Below are 23951 nucleotides of genomic sequence, written 5' to 3'. Positions count from 1 at the left end.
AACCTCAGTGTTGGAAACAGGAGAAACCAGGCAACTTGAGAATATTGTCTGAAGAGAGGAAGAAACAAGAGTAGGAGCCAAAAGTAAAAGGCACTGGAGGGAGGCTCTATGAGATGCGTGTGAACTCCAAGCTAGGGAGAGGGCACTGGCCTGTGAAGATGACACCTACCCTTAGAACAGCCACAATCCCATCTCTTCATCCTACTTAATGAATTAACAAATGGGAAAGCAAGGCACCAGGAGAGGAATACTTTCTGCAGGCTCATGGCTAGTGAGCTGGAACTAGGCAAACCCACGTGACTCTGGCTCTTAACCAGAACTTCTCTTTCTACCTGACCATTTTCCCTTCTTCTTCCCTTTCAGGCCTTCTGGATGTGTGTTTGGATTTGGACTGTGGTGCTCATTTAGTTTACAAAACGCTAAGTAACTGGGGCAAAATGCCTTCAGTCCACTTGCACACCCTTTCAGAAGCTCCACATATTTTTCTAGTTGCCAAAGAAACAGCAACCAAAAGATATTAAGATATTTAACAGAGCATCACAAGTGTCTTGGCCTTTCAGATTCTTGATTCCATCATTGGAGCCTTGGTGTGATTTCCACATTCCTAGTGTCTTTCTAGTTCTGACAGTCTATTAGGTCAGGCAATATAAACTACTTCCACCATATAATGCACTTGGGGGAAAGTCAAACCCCTCCTCTCTGCTGGAGCCCAAGTACAGTTCTCTCCCGGGGAGTAGGTGCTGTTGGTGGACATCCCAATCTTGAGACCATGGCTGGTGTCAAGATGGAAGCTGAGCATCTGTGGACTTCTTGCTAATACAGCACCACACAGGGAAGGTCGGCCCTCCTGAGCACTAGCACACCAGCTGCTGAAAGGACTGGGCATCAGAAGCACTATCACAGCAGTAAAGCAGAGTGGCAGGATTTCAGGCAAAGGAAAGAGGAGGCCTTGCTGTGATGGCAAGTGATAGAATCCCAAGGGCTGAGAGGATGGAATCCATGGTAGCTTATCTACAGTAGCAGGAGAGGAGAGCGAGCGTATGGCCCAGATGCAGGTAAGAGATGGGTGTGAGGAGGAAGAATGGATGGAGTGGGGGTGGGGAATATATTTGGCCAGTATGAAGAGCCCACTTGAGGTTAGGGATTGTGATTTTAAAGGAAGGTGTGTTAATGTTGCTCATGGTTTCCCTAAGCCACATTCAGCTTCATGGATGCAGGTATAGAACAATAGAGCTGGCCTTAATCAAGATAGAGACTGAGTCAATTGAATGCCATAAAGTAAAACAAGGACAAGGGAACTGACAGTGTGTGCAAGGGTGTGATGATGACTGCAATGCCTGGCCACAGAATGCAAGCTGAGAGAGAGGGGGAGTGAGGGAATGAGAATAGGGGGATAGGACCTGGTGAAGGACTTTCTGGATCCGAGAAAAATGTCAGGATTGTTGAAGTTGCAATGTTAGAGGGAATGAGCTGGAAAGATAGGAGGTGATTGCTGGAGAGCAGGGGGTTTGAACATTCATACGGGGAGACAATGTTGGGTAATCACAGCCTAGGGTCATGGCCATGGAAATGAGCAGTTGAAGTTGAGTGGAGATGAGATCATTAGAGGAATGGGAGTCTGGGACCAAGATGCTGGAAGGATCATCTCTGTGGATCCTTAAATCTCAAGACGGATGGCTAGAGGTATGCTGGGGAGTGACAGTGACCCTGAGCCGGAATCTTCATGGACTTGGAGTGACCCTGGAAGGGCCCTGGAAGGAGGCAATGAGGGAGAATGATGTTGCATAGACAGAGAGAATGGCCTCACAGCATAATTGGGAAGCAAGAGGAGGTCTTCCATCCTCCCAGACCTTGGGGTTGGAGGACTGTGGGAAAATGACGAGCCCCATTTGGGGGAGCTGCAGAGGAGACAGGGAGAGCCAGCTCTCCAATAAGATACCAAGGAGAAGAGGAGAACATGCAGAGAAGTTGAGGAATAGACCATGAGTTCCCGAGGGCAAAGCAAAAGGATCTCAAGGATTTGTAACCTGGGTGGAGGCTGGGTGGTAGTTGCGATCAGGTCAGAAAATGTGATTTATACAGCACTATGGAAATTAGGCTACAGGGGGTCCTGAGCTCCCCATGGCAAATGATATGAACCTCCATAAAGCAGTGTTCTCTCAAGGGTGATGAAGCAGATCCTATCATCTAAGGCTGAGTCACATGCAAATGGAAATTTTGGGGCTGCTGAGATGAAATTTAGTTATGCATGCAGCTTTCATTAGCCTCATTAATACAGGACTGCTACATTTTTGTCACAGCAAGATCAGTTTTCCAGAAATCTTCTTAGGGGAAGCCTTAGGAAATATTAAAGTGTCATTTGATAAAGTGGAATTTTGCAAAGCGGTAACAGAAATGCATGATGTTATGTGGACATTTACCTTTTCTATTAGTTGCCTAACTACAATTTTCTGTCAATTAATCTTTTCTCAGTACTTTTTTTTATGATGAATGATACTGCATTTATATATATTTTATGTTTTGTATATACATTTCCATGGGATCAAATACTTTCAGTGTTTGCTCATACAGTAGTTAAACAACAAAACAACCAATATAGATTACTTTGTCCTCTTATTTAGAACAAAGTCTGGATGTTTGTTTTTAGGTCCTTGTATGTCTAGGTCATGAATCTTTGGGGATCAGAATGTTACCATGATGTCAGACATGTGGCCACATGTGGTGGGTGGTCAATAATAAATTGATAATAAAATAATAAGTAATAATTTAAAAACCAAAGCTTATTTTCAGTATTCTTGCAAAGTTTATATATGCAGTTCTTTATTCATGCATGCTGCGAAATATTGATTAAGCCAAGTTCTTTTAGACTGTGAGGCTCTCAAAGGTGGAGACTCTTTGTCTCATTCATGTCCCTCCTACCATGTGTCGATGGGCTCATGTGGGAAGTCCAGTGAACATTGGTTGAAGGAGAAAATAGAAACCATCTAAGGTTTCCTGAACATCAGTTCTTTGCCAAGTACCATTCTAAGCACTTTAGTTTTAGTCCTCATAATATTCTAGAATATTTTGTATTATAACTCTATAAAGTGAGCAGGTGTTATTATCCCTATTTGAGACAAAAAAAAGTTGAGGAAATGAGATTCAGTAAGTTGCTCCAGGCCCCAGTGGTGGAGGAGGGGTAAGCACCTGGATGTGGATGTCCCTGAAGTCCATGACCTTTGCAGTAGAACACACTGCCATGGAGGGAATGGAGAGGATGGAGGGAGGGAGCGGGAAGGAAGGAAGGAAGGAAGGAAGGAAGGAAGGAAGGAAGGAAGGAAGGAAGGAAGAAAGGAATAAGTAACCATTATTTTAAAATCTCACTGGTTGTTGAAACTTAAAAGTTTTACATGTAAGTGCTCATAAAAATTAAGATGGCGTCACCACTGTTAGCAGCTCAGTTTCTTGAATGATCAACTGCCTTAACAACTGTGAAATCTGGAAGGCTCTTGCAGAATGAATGTGGGAAGCTAAGGCAGGGTGTAGCCACACATTACCAGTGGATCTGGAAAATCCTATCAAAGAAAGGATTTATGTGCCTGTTTGCATGAATTGGTCTCAGCCATCCCATAGTCTGGCTAACACTCCATAATCACTGGCCTGTGGGGACATTTTTAAAATAATTGTGTCACTAATCTTATCTAAAGTTCATCCAACCCAAACCTTTCTCCTAACTGGCAAATCCATGGAGAGCCATAGCTACCCCACTAATCTTGAAACTAGAATTCTTTCTTCTCTATGGCAACATTCAGGTCATTAGCGCGTCTTTAGTTCCTACTTGGCTTGAGTAATCAGTTCAGTCCCTTGGGTCCAACCTTTACCCATAAAATAATAGGTTCTCCATTTAGAATTCCTTAACACATATTCTTCTTCATTTCAAATTATGTGACTTGTTAGTGAGAGAGACAAAGCCATGCTTGTCTAGATATAGCCAGTCTGTGAGAAAAAAAGGAGGCTTTCCTGTTGAACATTAACAGAGTCTGCATATTTTAACAACACTCAAAAATAAGTTTGTTGGAGAAAAGTAAAATAAGACAACTTGGAATTAAATATGAATGAGAAAGTATCTGACTCTTCTGTGTAAGGCGGAGTGCATTGGTTTTCTCATCTGTGAGTGGGGCAGGAGCAGGAGAAAAACCATATTCTTCACAGAGATAATTATTATATATTTCAGTGTTTCTTATACCTGCGTTTCAAACCCACCCAATATAAGGTACAGTGTACACGAAGTGACTTGGTTCATTTCATTTTCTCCTATGGGCTGGTGGAAAAAAGTAAATTCAGAGGGCTTTTGCCTATGATTTGTATAGCTTTATTAGACAGTGTATGATAAAGGGGAAAATACTGATTTTAAATTCAAAAGACCAGACTGTTCTATCAGAGAAGTTGCTTTTGAGACTCAGTGTCCTCATTTATAAAAGGAGAAATTACACCTGCACAAGCAGGTTAATGTGTGCAAAAAATGAGATGCTATCTGATACATTACTTTTCAAGTTGATAAAAATTGCATAAATAGGTGATGTTTTGAAATAAAAATTCTCCGAGAAGAAACAATGCTGTTTAACTGAAAAGTATTTCACCATGTTTGAAATCCAGCTTGCCAAACAGGACATAAGAGAATTTTATTCATATGGATATGGCTTAATACAAATTGAGTCTCCTTGAAATATAAAATGGTTATATGCTATGCTGTGCCCACAAAATCAAACAGGTATAAATTATTCTAACATATTTTTCCCCTACTGCACACTGGGCCAATACACTTCTAGATTCTCCTCATGCTCTTGTCCAATGCTGATGAAGTCTTGGAATTTGAGACTAGGGGAGAAATTATCCGGTAAAATAATAAAGAAATAAACTATTCAGGGTCTCAATAGACCAGTCCTACTCCTGGATTTCCTTCTGCTCCGTAACCTTGGTCGTGTCACATATTCTTGGCAATCATTTTCTCCATCTTTCAATTTGGATTAATTTCGAGGGGCTATTATCAAATGGATGTTTAGCCATCAGGAAATGGGATGGGTCATAGGACAGCTTTATGTATAAACATATTCTTGCTATAATAATTATTTCTTCCCAGAAATTAAATCTGGTGAAGTCTAGCACCTATAGGAGTCTCTTGCCAGGGCAAGTAGCTGGGGATAGGTGACCTGCATATGACTTGCCTGTAAGCTCCTGTTCCAGGATTATGTCCCAGAGTAGTACGGGGTAGAGGAGGGGCAGAGAAAAGCATCTCTGTAACTATGAAACTGTAGAAGAGGTTTTGCAATGGAGGAGTGTGGGGGAAATCACACTGTGACTTCCCTGAAAATGACAATAATTCAAAAACCTTTAAAGTCTTCTCTGATATTATTTCTTTTGGTCACATAATGGCCCCTTGCTATAACCAGTTGGCAAGAGGCAATGCTAGTTTAGATTTCCTTAATGTTATGGATGTTCTTCTCGTTAGCCTGTCTATCATTATATGTGTGGCACGAGATGAGAAGTGCACTGGGATGGTAGAGGGGTGTTTCCCCAACAAGAGCTGGCTGGGGCCGAACCCTGTCTCACACCTCTTGTGTTTCCAACATGTAATGTGTGTGTGTGAGGTCCAAACGTTCGTGCAAGTGATCTGCTTTGAGTGTAGCTTTGGCCATATCTGGTGGCCTTCTCCTTTTGTGGCCCTGGACAACTTAGGAACAAGCTTAACTGTGACCTCAAAAGGGAATATGATTTATAAAATCCACACACATCCCAAAATGTGTGTCTCTAAGTCTGCCCTGTAGCTTGAAAAGCAATGGCTAAAATCCGATCTGTGCCTGACTGTAGTCCACTCCGTGGCCAGGGACTGCTTCTCTTCTGCCGCTCCCTGCTGGCCTCGTTGCTCAGCACATGGAAAACACTAGCCCAGTGTCTGGCATGCTGGGGTGATGAAGGCAGTGATCATTCAGAAACTCAGCTCAAATAAAAGTCCAGTGAAGTTATTTTAAACTGTTATTACTGGGGACGCCTGGGTGGCTCAGTGGTTGAGCGTCTGCTTTTGGCTCAGGTCATGACCCCGGGGTCCTGGGATGGAGTCACCCATCAAGCTCCCTGCATGCAGCCTGCTTCTCCCTCTGCCTGTGTCTCTGCCTCTCTGTCTCTCATGAATAAATAAATAAACTCTTTAAAAAAATAAAGATAAAAAAATAAACTGTTATTGCTGGAGAACACTAAACGTAGTAATGGTGATATGAGGGATTTTCTGTGGAATCCAGATAGTCTTTGGGACCCCTGAGCAGTGTTTCTCAAAGTACTCATGTCAGATGAGGAGGAACCTGGGAGGGTCAAGAGGCCCAGTCTTTACAGTATGTCATGCATTTAGACTTCATCTTGCATGTTCTCACTGGAAGGTTGTAAAGCAAGCTGACATTTTCTTTCAATGAAGCTTTCTGCTGCAGGGGACCATTTATAATGTGTCTCTTTGAAGTCCCCATTATCACTTTTCACCTGCAGTGGGACTGTGGGGGCTGATGTCCCCCTCACCGGACTCTTTGCTCCCCCAAAGCTGCCAGGGAATACTTCCTAACTGCAACTTTACTTGTTTTTCCTTGAGATTCAAAAATCCCCACTATGTGCCTGTTTACTACAAAATTAATTTTCAATGAGAGACTCCTAACTTTGAGAAATGAACAAGGGGCAGTGGAAAGGGAGGTGGGCGGGGAGTGGGGGTGACTGGGTGATGGGCACTGAGGGGGGCACTTGATGGGATGAGCACTGGGTGTTATGCTATATGTTGGCAAATTGAACTCCAATAAAAAAAAAATTAAAAAAAATTAAGTTCAAGTGCCTCCATCAGGAGTCAGGTCTCCACTCCAGTGGGGCTGCCCAGAGCCCCCTTTCTTCTGGCCCCAGGGCTTCTCAGCCCAGATGGTACTCCCCATGCGGTTGTGATGCAGCAGGGGACACTTTGGGTTAAGTTTTGGTTACCAGACCTTCTGTCAGGCAGCCGTTCTCTCTGGCACTACCAAAGCCAATTGGTAGAATGTCAGCTCTACCTCCAGCCTGGCTGACCAGGAAAGCGGGACGCCTGCACTCACCAGCCACACAGAATATCTGCCTTCCTGGGCTTGTCAGGGAGAACATATTAAAATCCACTGCCACTCAGTGCACAATAATTGTCAGCATTAGGTGGAGAGTAAATAATCCATAGCGAGGATTTCCTCAAAAGGATGAAGTTCTCCTGCCCTCAAGAGTCTCTAAAATCTGCCCTTGGGAGATACAAGACCCACATACTCAAGACTGAATTGTTTGGGCCACCCCTAGACATGCTTTTACTTTATGGCACTTTGGCTAGATTAGAGCAGCTTGCTGAAGCTTGTGTTCATATTCTCTGGGCAATGCTGTTAAGGATGATGTTCACCATATTGTACAATATTCCTTTTATTAGGGTCCTGGGAGCATTATCCTTCTGGTGTCTTTGCCAGAAATAGCTGTGATCCTTGCAGGTAATTGTTTTGCTGTTATCTTAAGGACAAGAAACTACTTAAATTTTCTTTATGCTTTGGCTTCTGGAAAGCCCAGTGCCATCTGTGGCCCACCTTTAGTAAATATATAGGATATCACAGAATGCAGTTAGGGTCTCTTGACATTATTATGGCTTCATCATATTTTTTCCTTGTCCCATTTTTATACTTAAATTTTGTTATTTGCCATTGTGCCATGTATGCCTTTTTAAATTGACTTCATTCCTTTTGGGATTAAGTGTGAATAAATAAGCCAAGCCTGGCCTGTCACTGGTAGATCCAGCAAAGAGCATTTAACGGGGAGCAGTGCTTGCTCGTTGGGGAACCAGCAAAGGGAGGAAGAAAGGGTCAGTTGTTAGGAGGGCAGCCAGGTGCAGCAGCAGTGGCTGTCATATGCCACACTCGGGAAATTGGTACATATCCTATTTGGCACGACATTTGGGATCAAATAGATATATTTTCAGTTCAAAAAAATTAATTTCCTTTAATTAGGCTTTCTCAGCTATCAGAACTAAGACCCTAAGACACTCTCAAAATAATTTAAGAATTACTTATTGAATGCCTTCCTATGTCCCACTGACTTAGACCATGAGAACACCCTAACATAAAAGATGCCAAGAGTTAGTTTCAATGGAAACACCAGACAGAAGCAGCCAGCCAACTTGTCATTCATTGACACCAATGGTGCAAGAGGTCACAGTGTGGGGGCGGTTGACCTTCAATGTTCCTTTGGGAGGGAATGTGCTCTAAACCCCCTGAGCCTCTCTGAGAAGACTATGGCCTTGATTTGCATTTAAGCAACAAATTAGTGCATGTATAGAAATGACTGGGTTTTTATTTCCATATTCTTTTACAATATGATCCTGACTCTGCATCTTTTGTTCCATAGAGGAGGTGCTGAGACCTACTTAAAGTGTTTGTTAAAAACCCTCGGCAGTTATGATGTCTCTGTCAAGTGGCAGTCCTTCATTACACACTGTGTCCTCAACTGGCCTTTCATCAATGTAGAAACATACCTATGCTCCTGATAGTGTTTGGTTTTACCTATCTCATTCACGTGATGGAAATCTAAACTCTGCATTGTATCGTGTGTGACAGTGTGCGCATATGCGCATGCACACACACAGACACACACACACACACACACACACACCCCTTCCAGTTTGTTTGATGTAAGGGGATGGGGGAACCAACCCTGACATTCAGCCCAACATGATAAATGCCAGGCCTGGACGGAGAAGTATGGAGAGAGAATTTGTAAAGAAATGCAGATTTTTGAGACATTCCATTTAACTAGGTTTGCTAATCTATTTGAGGTGAAAATTAATCCTTTCTGCTTCTTCCTTGAGTAGTCTAAAAACTGTCTCACTTCTCCATTGAAAGAGAGTTTCGTGCTGAATTATAAAAACCAGTGTTGTCAGTGTGCCATTTGGAGGGATGAGACATCTCCCCAACCTGCGGGGTCTAGTGCCTGCAGTACTAGGGTCCCAGTGGGTGGATTGGTTAGGACACTGTGGTCATTACTCACTCTGGAAGCCCCAGAGTGTGCCGCCGGAATTACTCACTGCTTAGAGCTCATGTTGTATTTCTCTACATCTGTACCAGTTTTATTTTGCAGAATGAGCTAAGAGACCCTTGAAATGTTTAAAAGAGTGCTTTCAGCTAAAACCCAAAGCAGTAAAGTCTTGGGTTTCGAAAGACAAATGGAATAGCAAGATCTGGGATCAGCCTTTCACTGTTATACTTTATGTTACACAACCTGCTTGCTTTCCCCTTTCTGATCAACTCCAATTTCATTGACTGCTATCCTAACAGTTCTGTATGTACATTATTATTTGAAGATTGTGATTTTCCATTTCCATTGTATAGAACAAATGACCATCTCATGTGTATTACAGAGTAGTTTAGTACCAACATTGACTTTCTTTATCTGCCACGTACATAACATAATCTGCTGTGCATTTTTTCAATAGGGTATCTGTTGCCTGTGCATGCAGTGATCTGGATTAAAATCTTTCTTTGATTTATTCATTCAGTCATCCCATCAGCTAGTTTTTAGCACCTACTGAGTACCAGACACTGTGAATAATGATATGAGATCTTGGAAAAAATGAAAGTATGGAAATGGATGTAGGGACAATTTTCATGTTTGAATTAAGTCTCAAAACACATATCAAAGGATATAGAGACTTACCCTTTTGGCCATGACTGAGTAACAAGTACTGGACTATCTATCCTTCCTGCCAGAAACAGTTTTAATACTGGGAAAAATATAAATCAACTGTTTTCAGATATCGAACAGACAGTGCATGGTTGAGAGAAAGGAGACACACAAACTAAGTTCCATAATAATTACTCTTGCTCTCTTTCTGCAGGCACTTTCTTGTATGTAGTGGAGGAGAGGGGCAACACTCCAACAGAGTGCTGAGCTAGGGAGGCAGAATCAGAGTTCTGGACTGCTAATATAGCTGGATTTTGTGGGTCAGAGTATCAGATAGGAATGAATTTCACAGAGAAGATACTGCAAAAATCTGTCCAAGGATCATCTTGTGGTTGGATGAATATTAACCTATTGAATGTTAGAAGCAAGTCCTGACAGAGACTAGCACCTGGGGAGGTGTGAGCTAAGTAGAGAATATGGAGGGCTCTACAGTGGCAAGCTGTAGAAATTCCAGTCATCCAGTGGAGATACCTTGTTGAATGTCCCAGGAATTCAGCCAAGACCCCAGAAAGACCAAGCTTTAGGACTGGAGATAGTACCACCCTAGAGATCTACTCTAGACGGTCTGAAACAAAGATTAAAAACAAGTTTCAAAAGGACCAAGCTGACAAGCTGAGGTGCAAATAAACTGCTTAACAGAACATAACTCTTTCTAAAAAAAAAAAAAAATCCAGACTATCAACACTATATAACATCAACCATATCCAGTGTATAATAAAAGTTTCTAGATATTAAAAGAAGCAGAAAAAAAGGGATCCCATAATCAGGAAAAGAAAACAATAAATAGAAACACACCCCAAGATGTTGGAAATAACAGAAAAGAAGTTTCAAACAGATATGAATATATTTAGGAATTCAGAGGAAAGATTACCATGATGAATGAACGACAGAGACTATCAATAGGAAAAAAAAACCTCTAAAAATGAATAAAATACAACATCTGAAGTGAAAAATTTAGAGGGTAGAAGAAAAGATCAGTGAACTTGAAGACAAGGCAATAGAAACTATTCAAACTAATGCAAATAATAAAAGTTTAAAGAAAATAAACAGAAACTCAGTGATCTGTGGGACAGTATCAAGCATTCTAATATATGTGTAAAAATATAATAAAGCCATGAAGATTTGTAAACTCCTCAGAAGTGCTGCCTACAGCACTTTTGTAACTGTCCCTGCTACTTTCTCTCCCATGGTCTTGAATTCACTCCAAGCTGGCATTCCCTTCCCCACCCATCATGACACTGAAACCTCTCTAGCAAAGATTATCCTTCACTTCCATATTGTCAAATCTAACAGTTAATTCCTCATGTAATTTGACCTATAAGCATCATTTAACATAGCTGATGTTCCCTCTTCCGTGAAACTCTTACTTTCTTTTAAACTTGCCTTTTGCTACTTTCTGGTTTTCTTCGGACCTCATGGGCCACCTCTGTTCCTATTCAATCATTTTGTTGGTAGCACCTCACATCTCCAACCTCTGAATGCAATGCTCAGAGCTCAGATCTCAGACCTGTCCTCTCTCCCCAGATTACTTTAAATAACTCTGATATCCTGATAATTTTCTCAGATGTTGTGAATCTCTGCCAGAACCTTTCCCCTGAACTCCAGATTTCTTAATCCAACTGTCTGCTTGACATCTCCATCTCCAACAGCTAAAACCTCACATATGCAAAAGAAAATTCCTGATCTTCCCATCTGCCCACCCAGAGGCTGATCCCCTTGCAATCTTGCCCTTTTCTCTGAATGGTAATTTCACTTTTCGCCTTGCTCAGATCAGCATATTTCGCACCATTCTTCACGCATCTTTTCAACATCTCATACCCAAATTGGTTTGCAAATCCTATCAGACCACCTTTAGAGAGATCCAGAATCTAATCACTTCTCTGTACCTCCCCCAATGGCCTTTGTCCAAATCACTGCTGTCTCATCTGTGTTAACTAATAGCCTCATAACCAATGTCCTGGCTCCCACCCCTGCCTCCTCTACAGTCCATTCTCTGGACAGCAGCCAGCATGATCTCCTCCAAAATAAATCATAACATACTTCTCCTGAGCTAAAAACATCCAAGGGTTCCCCAACCCATCCCAAGTAGGATCTTTCCCTTTTCCTACTTCTGGTTCATACATATGATCAATGACACAACTGAAGTATTTGTGAAATATGCTACTATATATTCACAAACTGTGTGGCTGGTTTTTTGAAACCAGATGCAGGATATTCTATCTATTCCTATTAAATTTCAGTATATCCAATCCACCATCCTGTCTGCTGAGATAATTTTAGGTCACAACTCTGCATTCAGGGTGATACCAGTAACTCGTGTCATTGGCATACTGTGTATGTCTCCCTTCAAATCATTGACAAAGATGTTAAAGAAGATATTCTGTCTCATTTTTAAAAATGGTTGACACCCATAATCTTATCCTATTTGTGGAATGAACTCCTTTGGAAGTGTACTCAGGCCCCCAACATCCTGCTCTAGTCACACGATGTGAGGTGGCATGTGAGGCAGGGTGGCACACATGGTGTGCCCTTATCGTTTGGCAATGGAGCTCTTCCAGGGAAAGAAGCAGAGAGCTTCCCTTCTTGAAAACACTTCAGCATGTACCTACTTAGCCTCAGACATCTCCACCTGCCACCTTTCCCTAGCCTCCTATCTGCTCAGTTGGGACCTGCAGGTTTCTACAAAAGGGAACTCAAGGGTATAACCATCCCACATTCAACCATTGGGGTCCATGAGCATCGTGAAAGTCTGTCTCCTCTAACACACACACACACACACACACACACAATGGGGAAGAGATGATAGAATGAATACTAGTGAAGAAAAGGATTAATGATGATGAGCATTGTGACCTTTGTGGGAGTTAAAGAATTAAACAATTCTCCCGATTCCTAGACTTTCTTCAGCCTCTTCCTCTCTAATGAAGGCAAGGGGAAAATCCATTCGGAGCAGAGGTTACCCAATGACTCCTTGTATAACTTCCATTGTGTTTGCACTTTGCCAGGAACCTACTGCCAACAGAGAGAGGTTGAGGCCATCATGGAAGGTGATGAGGAGGACAGAGGCTGTTGTTGCTGCAAACCAGGTCACTTGCCCCACCTGTTGTCCTGCAACGCCGCATTTCACCTCCGCTGGCTCACCTGGGAGATCACACGAACACAGTACATCCTGGAGGGCTACAGCATCATAGACAACAATGCAGCCACCATGCTGCAGGTGTTCGACCTCCGAAGGATCCTCATCCGATACTACATCAAGGTATCACTGCTCTGGGGCCCCAGACACTTGTCTGAGTAATCGTTTTGGGCTGGCTCAAGGGGCTCCTGAAAAGCTTTGCAGAAAGCTAGATTCTTCTCTTATCTCCTGAATCTGAGACCATGGTGGGGATGGTGATGATAAATTGCAACATCTTGAAAATATCACCAGGCCTCCGTGTTTACCTGTCAGAAGTATTGATTTAGATGCTCTGCCATTTAGATGCTACTTTAGAACCCAAGTTATTTTTTAAGCTTTAAATGAAAACTCAAAAATGTCCTGATTAGGATTAGTTATGACAACCTTTCTTCCTCATTCGTGTGGGGACTAAAAACATATTTTTCCCATTGTTCAGTATCCAGGTCTGCCCAACCTATATTCAACCTCGGAAAATGTGCTGGTTTGGAGTTAAGTCTCCTTAACTAATGTGAGCTTTGAACGACAGTGTGGAGGCCAGTAGGGCAAAGGAATTTCTAAAGGGGGAAGGACAGGTAGGAGCAGTCCCAGGCTGAGGAAGTCTGTGCTGGCTCCTGTTCTGAGGGAGCACTTTGTATAGGTGAGAGCCCTGGATCCCGGCCCTCACAGGGTCTGCATTTTAATGCCACTGACAGTAAGGATGCTTATCTGCCTGAGATCCCAGACTCCCTGCCAGCTGAGGCTGAGAGAGGGGGTCCAGCAGAAATGAGGAAATACAAAATAGAAAGATAACATGGGTGCCTGAAACTTCGGGAGTTTCCACCAACTGAAAAGGAAGATTTTAGAAATTTGGAATAGCTCCTTAGAAGGGCCCCATGTGTGCATCGATACTGCTAAAGTTTACAGGAAACAGAAGACAGATTGTGAAAATTTGGAAGGTGAAATAACTCTTAATTACCACATCCCAAGGCAGTTGCAACAAGAAATGATTGTGAACCCCTTTCCAGTGAAGACTATTGAAAACAGATTTAGTGGCTCGTACTCACCACCTTCATGCGTGCTGAAAGGATACAGAAGTCTCCATCCATACCTCACAAAACTGTAGGTGTTTTGCCCTGCCCTACATACACTGGGGAAGATTTGGAAAGCAAATCAGAGAGTGGTGAGCTCCTGCCTCATAACTCCATGGTTTGTTCCCTGGGCCATTGTTAACTAGACTACAAGAAGTTTTTCCCACAGAGTCAATCCTCGGCCAACTCAGTGTTGGCTCCGACTGGCAGTGGATTTGGCAGTGGGTCGTGAAAGAACTGGTACCTTCATGTGAGAAGTGTGTTTCTCTTACATCTAAACGAAGACTAGGGTGGTAGGTCTGTTGCAGAAAGTCCTAGCTAGGTGCCTTCCAGCTGCCAGCTCCACCATTTAAAGGGGCTTCCCCACCTTCATGTTGCAAGATGTAAGCTGATGGAAGAGAGGACACAGGAGATGAAGAGCAGGGGCCTGCACGATGGTCCCCTAGGAAGGCTCCTGGAAGACCACAGTGCATCCCTGTTGTATCCCAGGTGCCAGAAGGTTGTTCTGTCTCATGCCAGGGGTGAGGGGTGGGGAAAGTGCATTCTGGGCAGACTTGAACACAGATGGAAACCATCTAGAACACCCATTGTTGTTTCCGGTAGAATTTCCACCCTGCTGCCCCTCCTCTTTGCACACACATTTCCCGCACTCCCCGCCCCTCCCCTGCCAGGCACCCTCTTCCTGCTCTTCTCTCCTCACTCTCCACCTGCTCACAAGCTGCCCTGCAGCCCGTGCCGACATTCACCTGGCCTTGCTCTGAGATCTTTTCTACTCACCTTCCAGCAACTCCCTAAGCATAGGAGCTGCACACTCCTGGCTCCTTTTTGGGTCCCCAGAGTTCAGTGTGATGACTTGAGTACGGAAGTGCCCAGTGCATTTTATTGGATTGCATGAGCAGAGGTGATGAATGGGTCCTGGCCATGCAGTCTGGGCGGACAAGATTCAGATGGAGGCGAGAGTCTGAATGACCCGCTGTAGACATTCATGTTGAGAATGGGGTTCAGTACTGAGCCACATCTCTGTGAACCAGGAGCCAGCCAGACATGTGGGCCAAAGCGACCTCACGTGATAGAGCCAAGAAGTCACCATGAGTGAGACAGAAGAGAGAGAGAAGGGATGAGATACCTTTTCTGTGTGTATCTTCTTGGCTTTTCCAGAGGCCTTGGGGGCACTACCTGGGATCTGCTTTTTGATACTTCCCTCCCTTGAACTAATAATAAGTGAATCGTATTCATGTTCCTCCTCTCGTCACTCCAAGAAACATGCCTCCTGATCCCCTGTATTTTTTCTAAAATGACCATTTGCAATCTGATAAACAAGGCCAGGATACTGTGCAAATGGTAGAGGCTGAAGGACCCCCTGCCCCCAGAACTTGCCAGGAATATTTAGTTTGTGAGAGAACAAACTTTAACTCTTTTTTCCAAGAAAAAGGGCGAGTGATGCCAACATGAGAGTTCAGGTGGGGTAGAGAGGCTCAGAGTGCAAAGGGTAATTACCTGGTGGGACTCTTCTCACCAGCTGGGGGCAGCCCCATGGCATCAGACTCCCTGAATAAGCCAGCTAATTATAGGTTTGCATGTCCCACCCAGAAATTCTGATTCCATGGGGCAGGAGAGGGACCCTAGCACCTGTATTTTTAAATTAGTTTCCTAAGTGATTTAATATACAGTGAGTCTTGGGAGTGACTACATGCATATTTGTGCTCAATAGAAACAGAATTCTCTTCAATTCCAAAGCAGTGCTCAGGAGCAGCTGAGATCTGGGGGCAGATGGGGCCTTATGGCACCTCCCGGTTAATTCACATCAGCACCAATGGGAGTGTTCACACCCGCTTTCTCTAAATATCACACTCAGGGCTTGCCCACCCTTTGGTGAGGGGTAGCCCAGAACTTGCACGCATTCCCACATGGAGTTAGTTAAAGAAAATTTCAGGAGTGCCAAGCGGTTCTTAGAACAGGAGAAGCAACATTCTCGGGTAAAAACGAATGAGTGTTTTCTTCTTTGGCCTTGGTTACTTTGGTGAACAAAATCACCTCTGTAGTGCTGAATTGCTTCAAGTTTCAAGAGTTCGGTTTCATTCTTTTGATCATTACTATTATGATTTTTATTGGGCAGGCAAATCAAAAAGGAAGAAAAGCTTGGAATAATTCCATTACACAAAAGGATTTTTTTTATCTCCTAATAAACTGGGTCAGTTCCGCCACCCTCTATGAATATATTTGAAATCATTTCCTTCCTGATGACTGGAGGTTTTCCCTGGTGCCTCCTCCACCTCCCCTCCATTTATTACTATTCCAAACCCTCTGAGCAGTCAAGAAGACATGAGCTTTCGGCGAGGGCCTGGCTTCCCTTCTGCCATTGTTCCTGTCCAAGGCTTTCGTAAAGGAGAGGTGCTTATCACTGGCTTTGCAGAACGGGGAGTGGGAAGCCCGGGCATGTGGGGCTGACTGCCAGGGCCCCTTTCTAGAATGTGCTGTCTGATAGAAGATGCTGATCTACAATTAAAATGAGGAACCAGGAGCATCCCTGCTGGAGGAGCCAGATACGGTGAATTAATTCAGAAGAGGTCTTGCTTTCAACATGGATCAGATTCCATGTCATCAATTCACTGGCCCCATCCTTACTTAGCAGTTTTACTTAGTGTTGTACCCATTTCATCCTGACAGATTCTAAAGGATTTCACACTGTTCACTGACTGCGTCTCTCTTGACAGAATTTCTGCCTAAGTCAAGTGGAAATGGGAGATGACTGGGTGTGGGTGTGTTCTGGAGGCCAGAGGAGCAGGTTCCCCTCACGCTCATGCAGGGCTGTGAACAGGAGTCCAGCCTGGGGCAGGGGGGGTGCTTGGGAGCCGACACTGCCAGGTTTTGCCAGACCTTGGGGAGGACATTTTAACCTCTGGAATTCAAAGTCCTCCTTAACTATTCTGACTTCATTGGTCCAGAGGCTTATTTTCATTCCTCCCTAGAAATGAATGAAAAGGTAAACGTCCTTGGAGCTTTGTTTGTTGTTCCTATCTGGTACATAATTAGGACACAGTGGGAAAAACTAGACCAGATGTTTGCTAGAGCCAGATGTTCACATGGGTCCTGTTTCTTTGTGGCCTTTGTGACGGTCAGTGGAGATGCCATGCCTCTGGCTGGTGTCACAGATCCACTTCTGCTTGTAACATTGGATCAACTGCTTATGTGGCCTACCTCCTAGGAGCTTTACTTTTTTCTTTTTTAAGATAGATTTATTTATTTATTTATTTATTTATTTATTTATTTATTTATTTATTCATGAGAGACACAGACTGAGAGAGAGGCAGAGACGCAGGTAGAGGGAGAAGCAGGCTCCATGTGGGGATCCCGATGTGGGACCCGATCCTGGACCCCGGGATCACAACTGAAGCCGAAGGCAGGCGCCCAGCCGCTGAGCCACCCAGGCGACCCTCCCAGGAGCTTTAGATCATCCTGCCAGCAGGTAGAATATTGTCTGAACCCTCCAGGTTCAGAATTGATGTTTCTGAACATCAAATTGCTGTCTCCTGGCCTCCTGTCATCCGTGCCTCACACCTGCTCCAGACCTCACCCGGGCTGCTACATGCCAGGCCTTGTGCTGAGTTGTTCACATGCATTCTCTCCTTTTTAAACCTCAAAATAATGCAGGGCAGTAGGCTTCCCTGGCACTTCTCTCCTTCGCACCTGTCACTCTCAGCTTCTGGCGGCCTCTTCCTCCTCACACTGAAGGGACTTCTGGGGGCAAGCGTGGCTGTCCTGGGTGCAGCACTGCAGAAACGAGAGCTTGTGAGCCGTGGATGTCATCTCACCCGCTCCCCCGCTTGGGGGTCAGGTGGGCTATGAAGCCCAATAGAGACTATGCCCCAAGGAAGGAAGGCCCCACGGCAGAGCCACAGGTGCGCCTTCCCGGAGGCCGGGCTGCCGCGGTCCGAGCAGTGGAGAACAGCCGGGCCAGACGTTCGCCTTTGCTTGGCCCCCGGCAGGGACCTGTGTGTCCGTCCGCTCACCGGCTCGGACTCCTCAGATAACCTGAAACCAGACGCTCCTCGGCCACCTCCGCCCTTGGTGCTCCAGATTTCACGTCCCATCCAAAGGGAGGGAAGGGCAGGAGGGAGGGAGGAGGCCGTCTGGAAAGGTGTCTTGGCCCACATGGGTCCTGGGTGCCAGCCACCTAAGCCCCGGCCGGGCCCAGCCCTTTGCGTTCCTGTCGGTCTGCTCCCTTGGGAGGGATGTGTGTTAAGGCTTGAGGGCACGAGAGCGTGCATCCCTACCCCGGCACCAAGCCGGCCCCTGGTGATTCGGGGGAGATGCCCCGGGCCGAGCCCCCGCGCTCACGGTGCTGGTCCTCTCGCACCTGCTGCTGCTCTGCGCGGCCGCTCTCGGCTGTCTGCGGACCCCTCCGGGACAGGAGCTCGCCTTTGTGAAGGAGGAATTCTTCCGCAGACTACGAGATGGCTTTCAGTAAAGCTGTGACTCAGAGTAAGAAAGCCTGAGGGTGGTATTTTCGCCAGTTGGGATTCCTCAGTGGCGTGTCTGATGGAGGGGAAAACACGGGTTATTTTTGAAGGCATCGCAGATGTCCACTGTCTGGGCACCTGGGAATGTGTGTGCATGTGTTTCAACAATTCTACATCGTAAGTTCTTTCCATAAGGACTTTGTAGTTTTTGTTCATTAAACATTCCTGGGCTGGGGTCCTGGGAGAGGGTCTGCCCCAGTGTCTTTTGGCTGCGTCAGCACACTTGGCATCCACAGAAGCCTGCAGTAACCCAAGGGTGTTTTTGTGTGTCTCTCTCAGAAAGGATTGGGCTGGCTGTCATTCTTCCTCACCACGGAACTTCTGTTCTGGTACATTCTGTTAGCATTCTGTTCTCACTTCCCTCATCCCTGTGGTGACCCTTAGATGAGGACATTTTAGAATGTCCCAAGTGAGTTCTCTGCATCAAATCAAGCAGCAAAGGGAAGCCTGGGTGGCTCAGTTGGTGAAGCATCTGCTTTCGGCTCAGGTCATGATCCCAAGGTCCTGGGATTGACCCGTTGTCAGGCTCCCTTCTCAGCAGAGAGCCTGCTTCTACCTGCCCCTCTGCTCCTTCCCCTGCTTGTTCTCTCTCTGTCTCTCAAGTAAATGAATAAAAAATCTTTTTAAAAAATCCAGCAGGAAATACAATGACATCACATGTGGGGGGTTCATGTCTCATACTTCCCTGGAGTTGATTTACTTTACAAAATGTAATAAGTAAAAAGTCTTTGTCTTTAGAATGGCTATATGGGCTCAAAATCTTGCTTTCTCTCTGCAGAGTATAATATACTATATGGTAACGTCCCCCAAACTTCTCTCCTGGATCAAAAATGAATCACTTCTGAAGTCCTTGCAGCCTTTTGCCAAGTGGCATTACATTGAGCGTGACCTTGCGATGTTCAACATTAACATTGATGATGACTACGTCCCATGTCTCCAGGGGATAACACGAGCCAGCTACTGTAATGTTTATCTAGAATGGATTCAGTACTGCGCACGGAAAAGACAAGAGGTAGGTCAGGGAGGTGGGGGCCAGAGGTGTTGAATTAAATTTTAAAAACAAGGAACATTTTATATAAAGTCCATCTCTTTCTTATATATTGCATGGTAGACTATAATAAAATAGAGGATGGAAAACATTAGTATTTGGATAAATGTTTATTTAACAGTTAAACAAAATTAAAAGGAAGAATTCATATACCCTGTCTCCAGTGAAGGAGCCTTGGAGGTATATTTCCCTCTATACTGGGCTCAGGACTAGTGCAGTTTTTAGCCTCTGCCATAGCTCTAAAACTCTGGAAGCTTCTTTGTTTAGAGTTGCTTTTTGAGATTTCCTTACAAAGGATATCTGTGCTGAAATCTGGAGGATTTACAAGACATATTGAATCATGGACAGGCAGCCAATCTGTTTAGCAATCAGGATGGTCCAACCCACTCCTGCAGTTGCATGTGTCTTGTGCATATTGCTCACGTGCTGGAGACACTTCTGGAGATGAATGCATCCTCTTAGAAATGAAACCGAGGACAGTGACAGCTTCTAAAAAGAGGAGGAGGGTTGGCAAGGAGAAGGAGCAAAGGGAAGAGAAGGGGGAGGGAAGCAAATGGAGGGAGTCAGTTGACTTTGCTTATGGGGATTTGAAAAACTGGATTAATAAGCTGTTGATGGAGACAGTAGATTCAAGTGGAAGACAAGCTCCTCAGGGGTGAAGAGTGTCATTGTAGGACTTGTGGGAACAAACCAATTTACAACCCTAATCCAAGTCCTGGACCTTTAGGTGAGTGATTAAAAACAGGTTGTAGAAGGAGCAGGCGGCAGAACCTGCTTTCTCCAAGGAGCAAGTGTGCTGATTTCTTAACCCATGCTTGGCCTCTTCAGGTGGCTGAGGTATTTAAAGAATCTATTGCTATCCCTAGCTATCCTCGTGATGGCGACTTCCCTCATTTCCTTCATGAAATCATTTCATTTTTCTTGCAAAAGATATTTGACTCTTTCTTCTGCATCTCCCCCACCCCTCTCTTTAAGCTGACTTTGAATGACCTCTTTAATTTAGTTGTTGATTGCGGGCTTATGGTCAATTCAGTGGGCTCCTTGTTCTAAGGAGAACAGAAAACCCTCCCCTGCACATGATCCCTGTACTCCGTCCCTCCCTGTTAGTCATTCCTCTGCTCTGCATTGGACAGTGTTCAGGTGGGCATTCATTTGACCATAAGCTCTGCCCATCCTCACCCATGAAATACCATATTCAAAATTCCAGAGAATTAGGCCAGCAAGGCACATGTCAGCCTCTTTTCTCCTCTAAAGTATCTTCTCCATTTCAATTTTTTTTCCATGTCCAACCACAAGAGAAAGTGTTTCAGGGATCAGAGATTTCCCCATCCCTGGGGCATGCTGGTAGACCGAATGACCAAATGGCTGGCCTACAAAGTCCCCTGGGATGCGATCCTGTGACAGTGCATGATGGAACCTGAGGGAAAGTTGAATGAACATCCTTGCTCTTTCAGCCCTCCAAGAACCTGGACAGTGATGAGGACTCTCCTTTAGTGACCCTGTCCTTTGCCCTGTGCATCCTGGGGAGGAGAGCTCTGGGAACGGCAGCCCACAACATGGCTCTCAGGTACCTGAAGACACAGTTGATACAGGCACTGACATTTTATATTTTTGACAGATATTTATCAGTCATTTTATTTGAAAGTTGGACTGCTTATATAAATAGTTCTTGCCATAATAAATTATGTTGGACCCCTAAGGAGGCTTTTTGATCACTGGGACCTTTGGAAGTTCTGCATGTGGAAATGGCATTAATACAGAACAGCTTAAAACCCCAGAATTCTGGGTACAGAGCCTTCGGTGTTCCAAGGGTCCTGGCAGATTTGCCAGAAAGATGAAATGAAATTATTTATTGGAACTACCTAGCCTGGTCTCTAGCAAAATTAATGCTTAATACAGGCTCATTCCCAGGGCACCTGGGTGGCTCAGCTGGTTGAGCATCTGACTCTTGCTTTTGGCTCAGGTCATGATCTCAGAGTCATGGGATCAAGCCCCGAGTCGAGCTCCTCGCTCAGCATGAAGTCTGCTGGAGATTCTCTTTCCCTCTCTCTGCCCCTACCCTTGTTCATGCTCTTTCTCTTTTTCTCTCAAATAAATAAATTAACTGATCATTAAAAAGAAAGTAAAAATTCATTGTCTTTCCCTGTTTTTCCACACCAAAGAAAATTATCGCATCTATGCTCTAGTCTGGACCCTACCCTGCCCTGTCTCTGCGGGGCTTTGATTAATTGGTTGTCCCTTCAGCTGTTTTTTCAAACTCTCTTTCTACCAGATCTTCCTGCTTTGTATGCAAATAGCTCAAGTTTCTCTTCTTTTTTAAACGATTGAGCTATAACTGGCATATAACATATTAGTTTTGTAATGATTCAATATTTGTATATATTGCAAAATGATCACCATCATAAGTTTAGTTAACAGGCATCACCATATGTATTATGTTACAAAACTTTTATTTGTGATGGGAACTTTTAAGGTCTACTGTCTTGGCACATTTCAAGTATACAATATGGTATCCTTAACTGGAGTCACCATGCTGTACATGACATCCCGTGACCTATTCATCTTATGATTGAAAGTTGGTACTTTTGACCCTCTTCACCCATTTCGTGCATCTTCTACCTCCTTTCCAGCACCCCCCAGTCTGTTCTCCCTATTTTTGAGCATTGTTTTTATCTTGTTTTGTTTTTTAGATTCTGTGTACTTAAGATTGTATGGTGTTTGCCTCCATCTGTCTGGCTTATGTCACTTAGCATAACACCCTCCCGGTCCATCCATGTTGTCATAAATGGTTGGGTTGTCTTTTTCTTATGGATTAATAATATTTACAAATTTTTCTTCTTAAAGAACCAAAACAAAGTTAAATTCTCTCCTGGCCTTTTCACCCTCCATCCTCTGTCACCCCGGCCTTCTGTTGCATTCACAAACAAGGTCTAGGACTTTCCTTCACAAATAACACTGAGCTCAGCAGCTGCCACCACCCCACTGCCAGTTTGCCTTCTGCTCCTGATCCTCCGAAGCTGCTCTCATGACTTCCATGCCACCTTCTCATCACCAGGATCATTGGCCATTTCAGACCTTTCCTTTGGTACTTAGCACCAGAGACCAGGTGTTCTGGATTCTGCTTGGTCATCAGGACTACCCTGATGGATGCACATTAAAGTCTTTGGGGGGAGGGCTAAATATCCTGGTGCCCAGGCCCTGTCCCAGTCCAGACCAGTTACATCAGAACGCCTGTGGTTGATATCGTCTCTTCATTTCTCTCTGGAAGGCTGTAGCCTTGAGTCACTAAGAGGGAAAGGTCAGCATAGAAGTAGGTGGAACGTGTGATGGTAACTCTTTCAACTCCCACGTCTCCGGATTTTATGATTTTTTTCACAGGTGAGAAATGCCAAGTGACCTACCATTTTAGTGTTGAGTTAAAACCTGTTCTAGGAAATACCCCAGGGCGTAGTTGACTGTCTTCTCCTGCCTGACTCAGTCTCCTGCTCCAGCCCTGAGCGGTTCCCTCCGTGGTCGTCTGGGACCCAACTTGATGATGGAAAGACTAGCAGAAGTCTTGTGTGTGGGCTTTGTAAAACAAGGTGATGTGGTTACAGCAGGGGCTCCTCACAAAACTGTAAGAAGGGAATGCAGTGGGGAAGGCCTTCAGAGGATTCTGGAATCACCAAATGAGTCTTCAGATAGTCATAGCATCTAGGCAGATGATCTTTGGTTTGATCCACTTCAAGTTGTTGTTGTTGTTTTTTTAATAAATTCTGAATTTTCTGTACAAATTGCAGATAAAATGCTTCAAAGACTTATTCTTTCAGTTCCTACCTAAGCTATTGGCAAGGACTTCTTCAATCTTGCTCTTTGCATAGCTTGTTCAAATATTCCTGATCCAGGTGTTTCTTGCTTGGTCTGCTTTATTTATTTTTTTTCCTTGATTAAGCACCAGGCTCACCAGCTGCTTTTTGAAACCTTGTTTTGATCAGATTTTCTTTGTTTCAAACAGTTTTTCATACTCAGTGTCAGCTCTGCTTGTTCCAAACATGGTGATGAGATAAATCTGGGAATAATATGCTTGGTACTCGAGGGAAAGATTTGATTATCTGGGACTGGTTCCCTTTACTGAGAGGTCTCATACCATAGCAAATCCTACAGCGTGCTTTCATTTCAGTCTTTGACTAACAAAGATAACTGATTTCACACACTGCCCTGGGCCAATGGTTTTGGGGCCTGATGTCCACAAAGTTCTGACTTAGCTGGGTGTGTTGTAGGACATGGGGAGAGACACAGTGCGAGGGTAGGTCGGAGCATGACAGGGCCGCCACCTCTCCTGCCAAACAGCTGTGCTCTGCATTTTATATGCTAGAATTCAATAAATTCAATAGGTTTTGATTACAAAAAAAGATTCC

At 44.3% G+C, this 23951-nt stretch overlaps 1 protein-coding gene across 1 annotated transcript in view; it reads left to right on the top strand.

Annotated features, from left to right (window-relative positions):
• Positions 1–23951, top strand: part of PCNX2 (pecanex 2) — a 291225-nt gene that overhangs the window by 244476 nt on the left and 22798 nt on the right. The window contains exons 26-28 of the mRNA XM_055308988.1: positions 12750–13003; positions 19285–19518; positions 21009–21121. Of these exons, the coding sequence (XP_055164963.1) occupies positions 12750–13003; positions 19285–19518; positions 21009–21121 (601 nt within the window). The remainder of the gene's footprint in view (positions 1–12749; positions 13004–19284; positions 19519–21008; positions 21122–23951) is intronic.

Source organism: Nyctereutes procyonoides, unplaced genomic scaffold, assembly GCF_905146905.1.
Source record: "Nyctereutes procyonoides isolate TBG_1078 unplaced genomic scaffold, NYPRO_anot_genome, whole genome shotgun sequence".
Taxonomy (NCBI): Eukaryota; Metazoa; Chordata; class Mammalia; order Carnivora; family Canidae; genus Nyctereutes; species Nyctereutes procyonoides.
The sequence above is the reverse complement of the archived record's forward strand: the minus strand, read 5'-3'. Positions and strand labels throughout refer to the sequence as shown.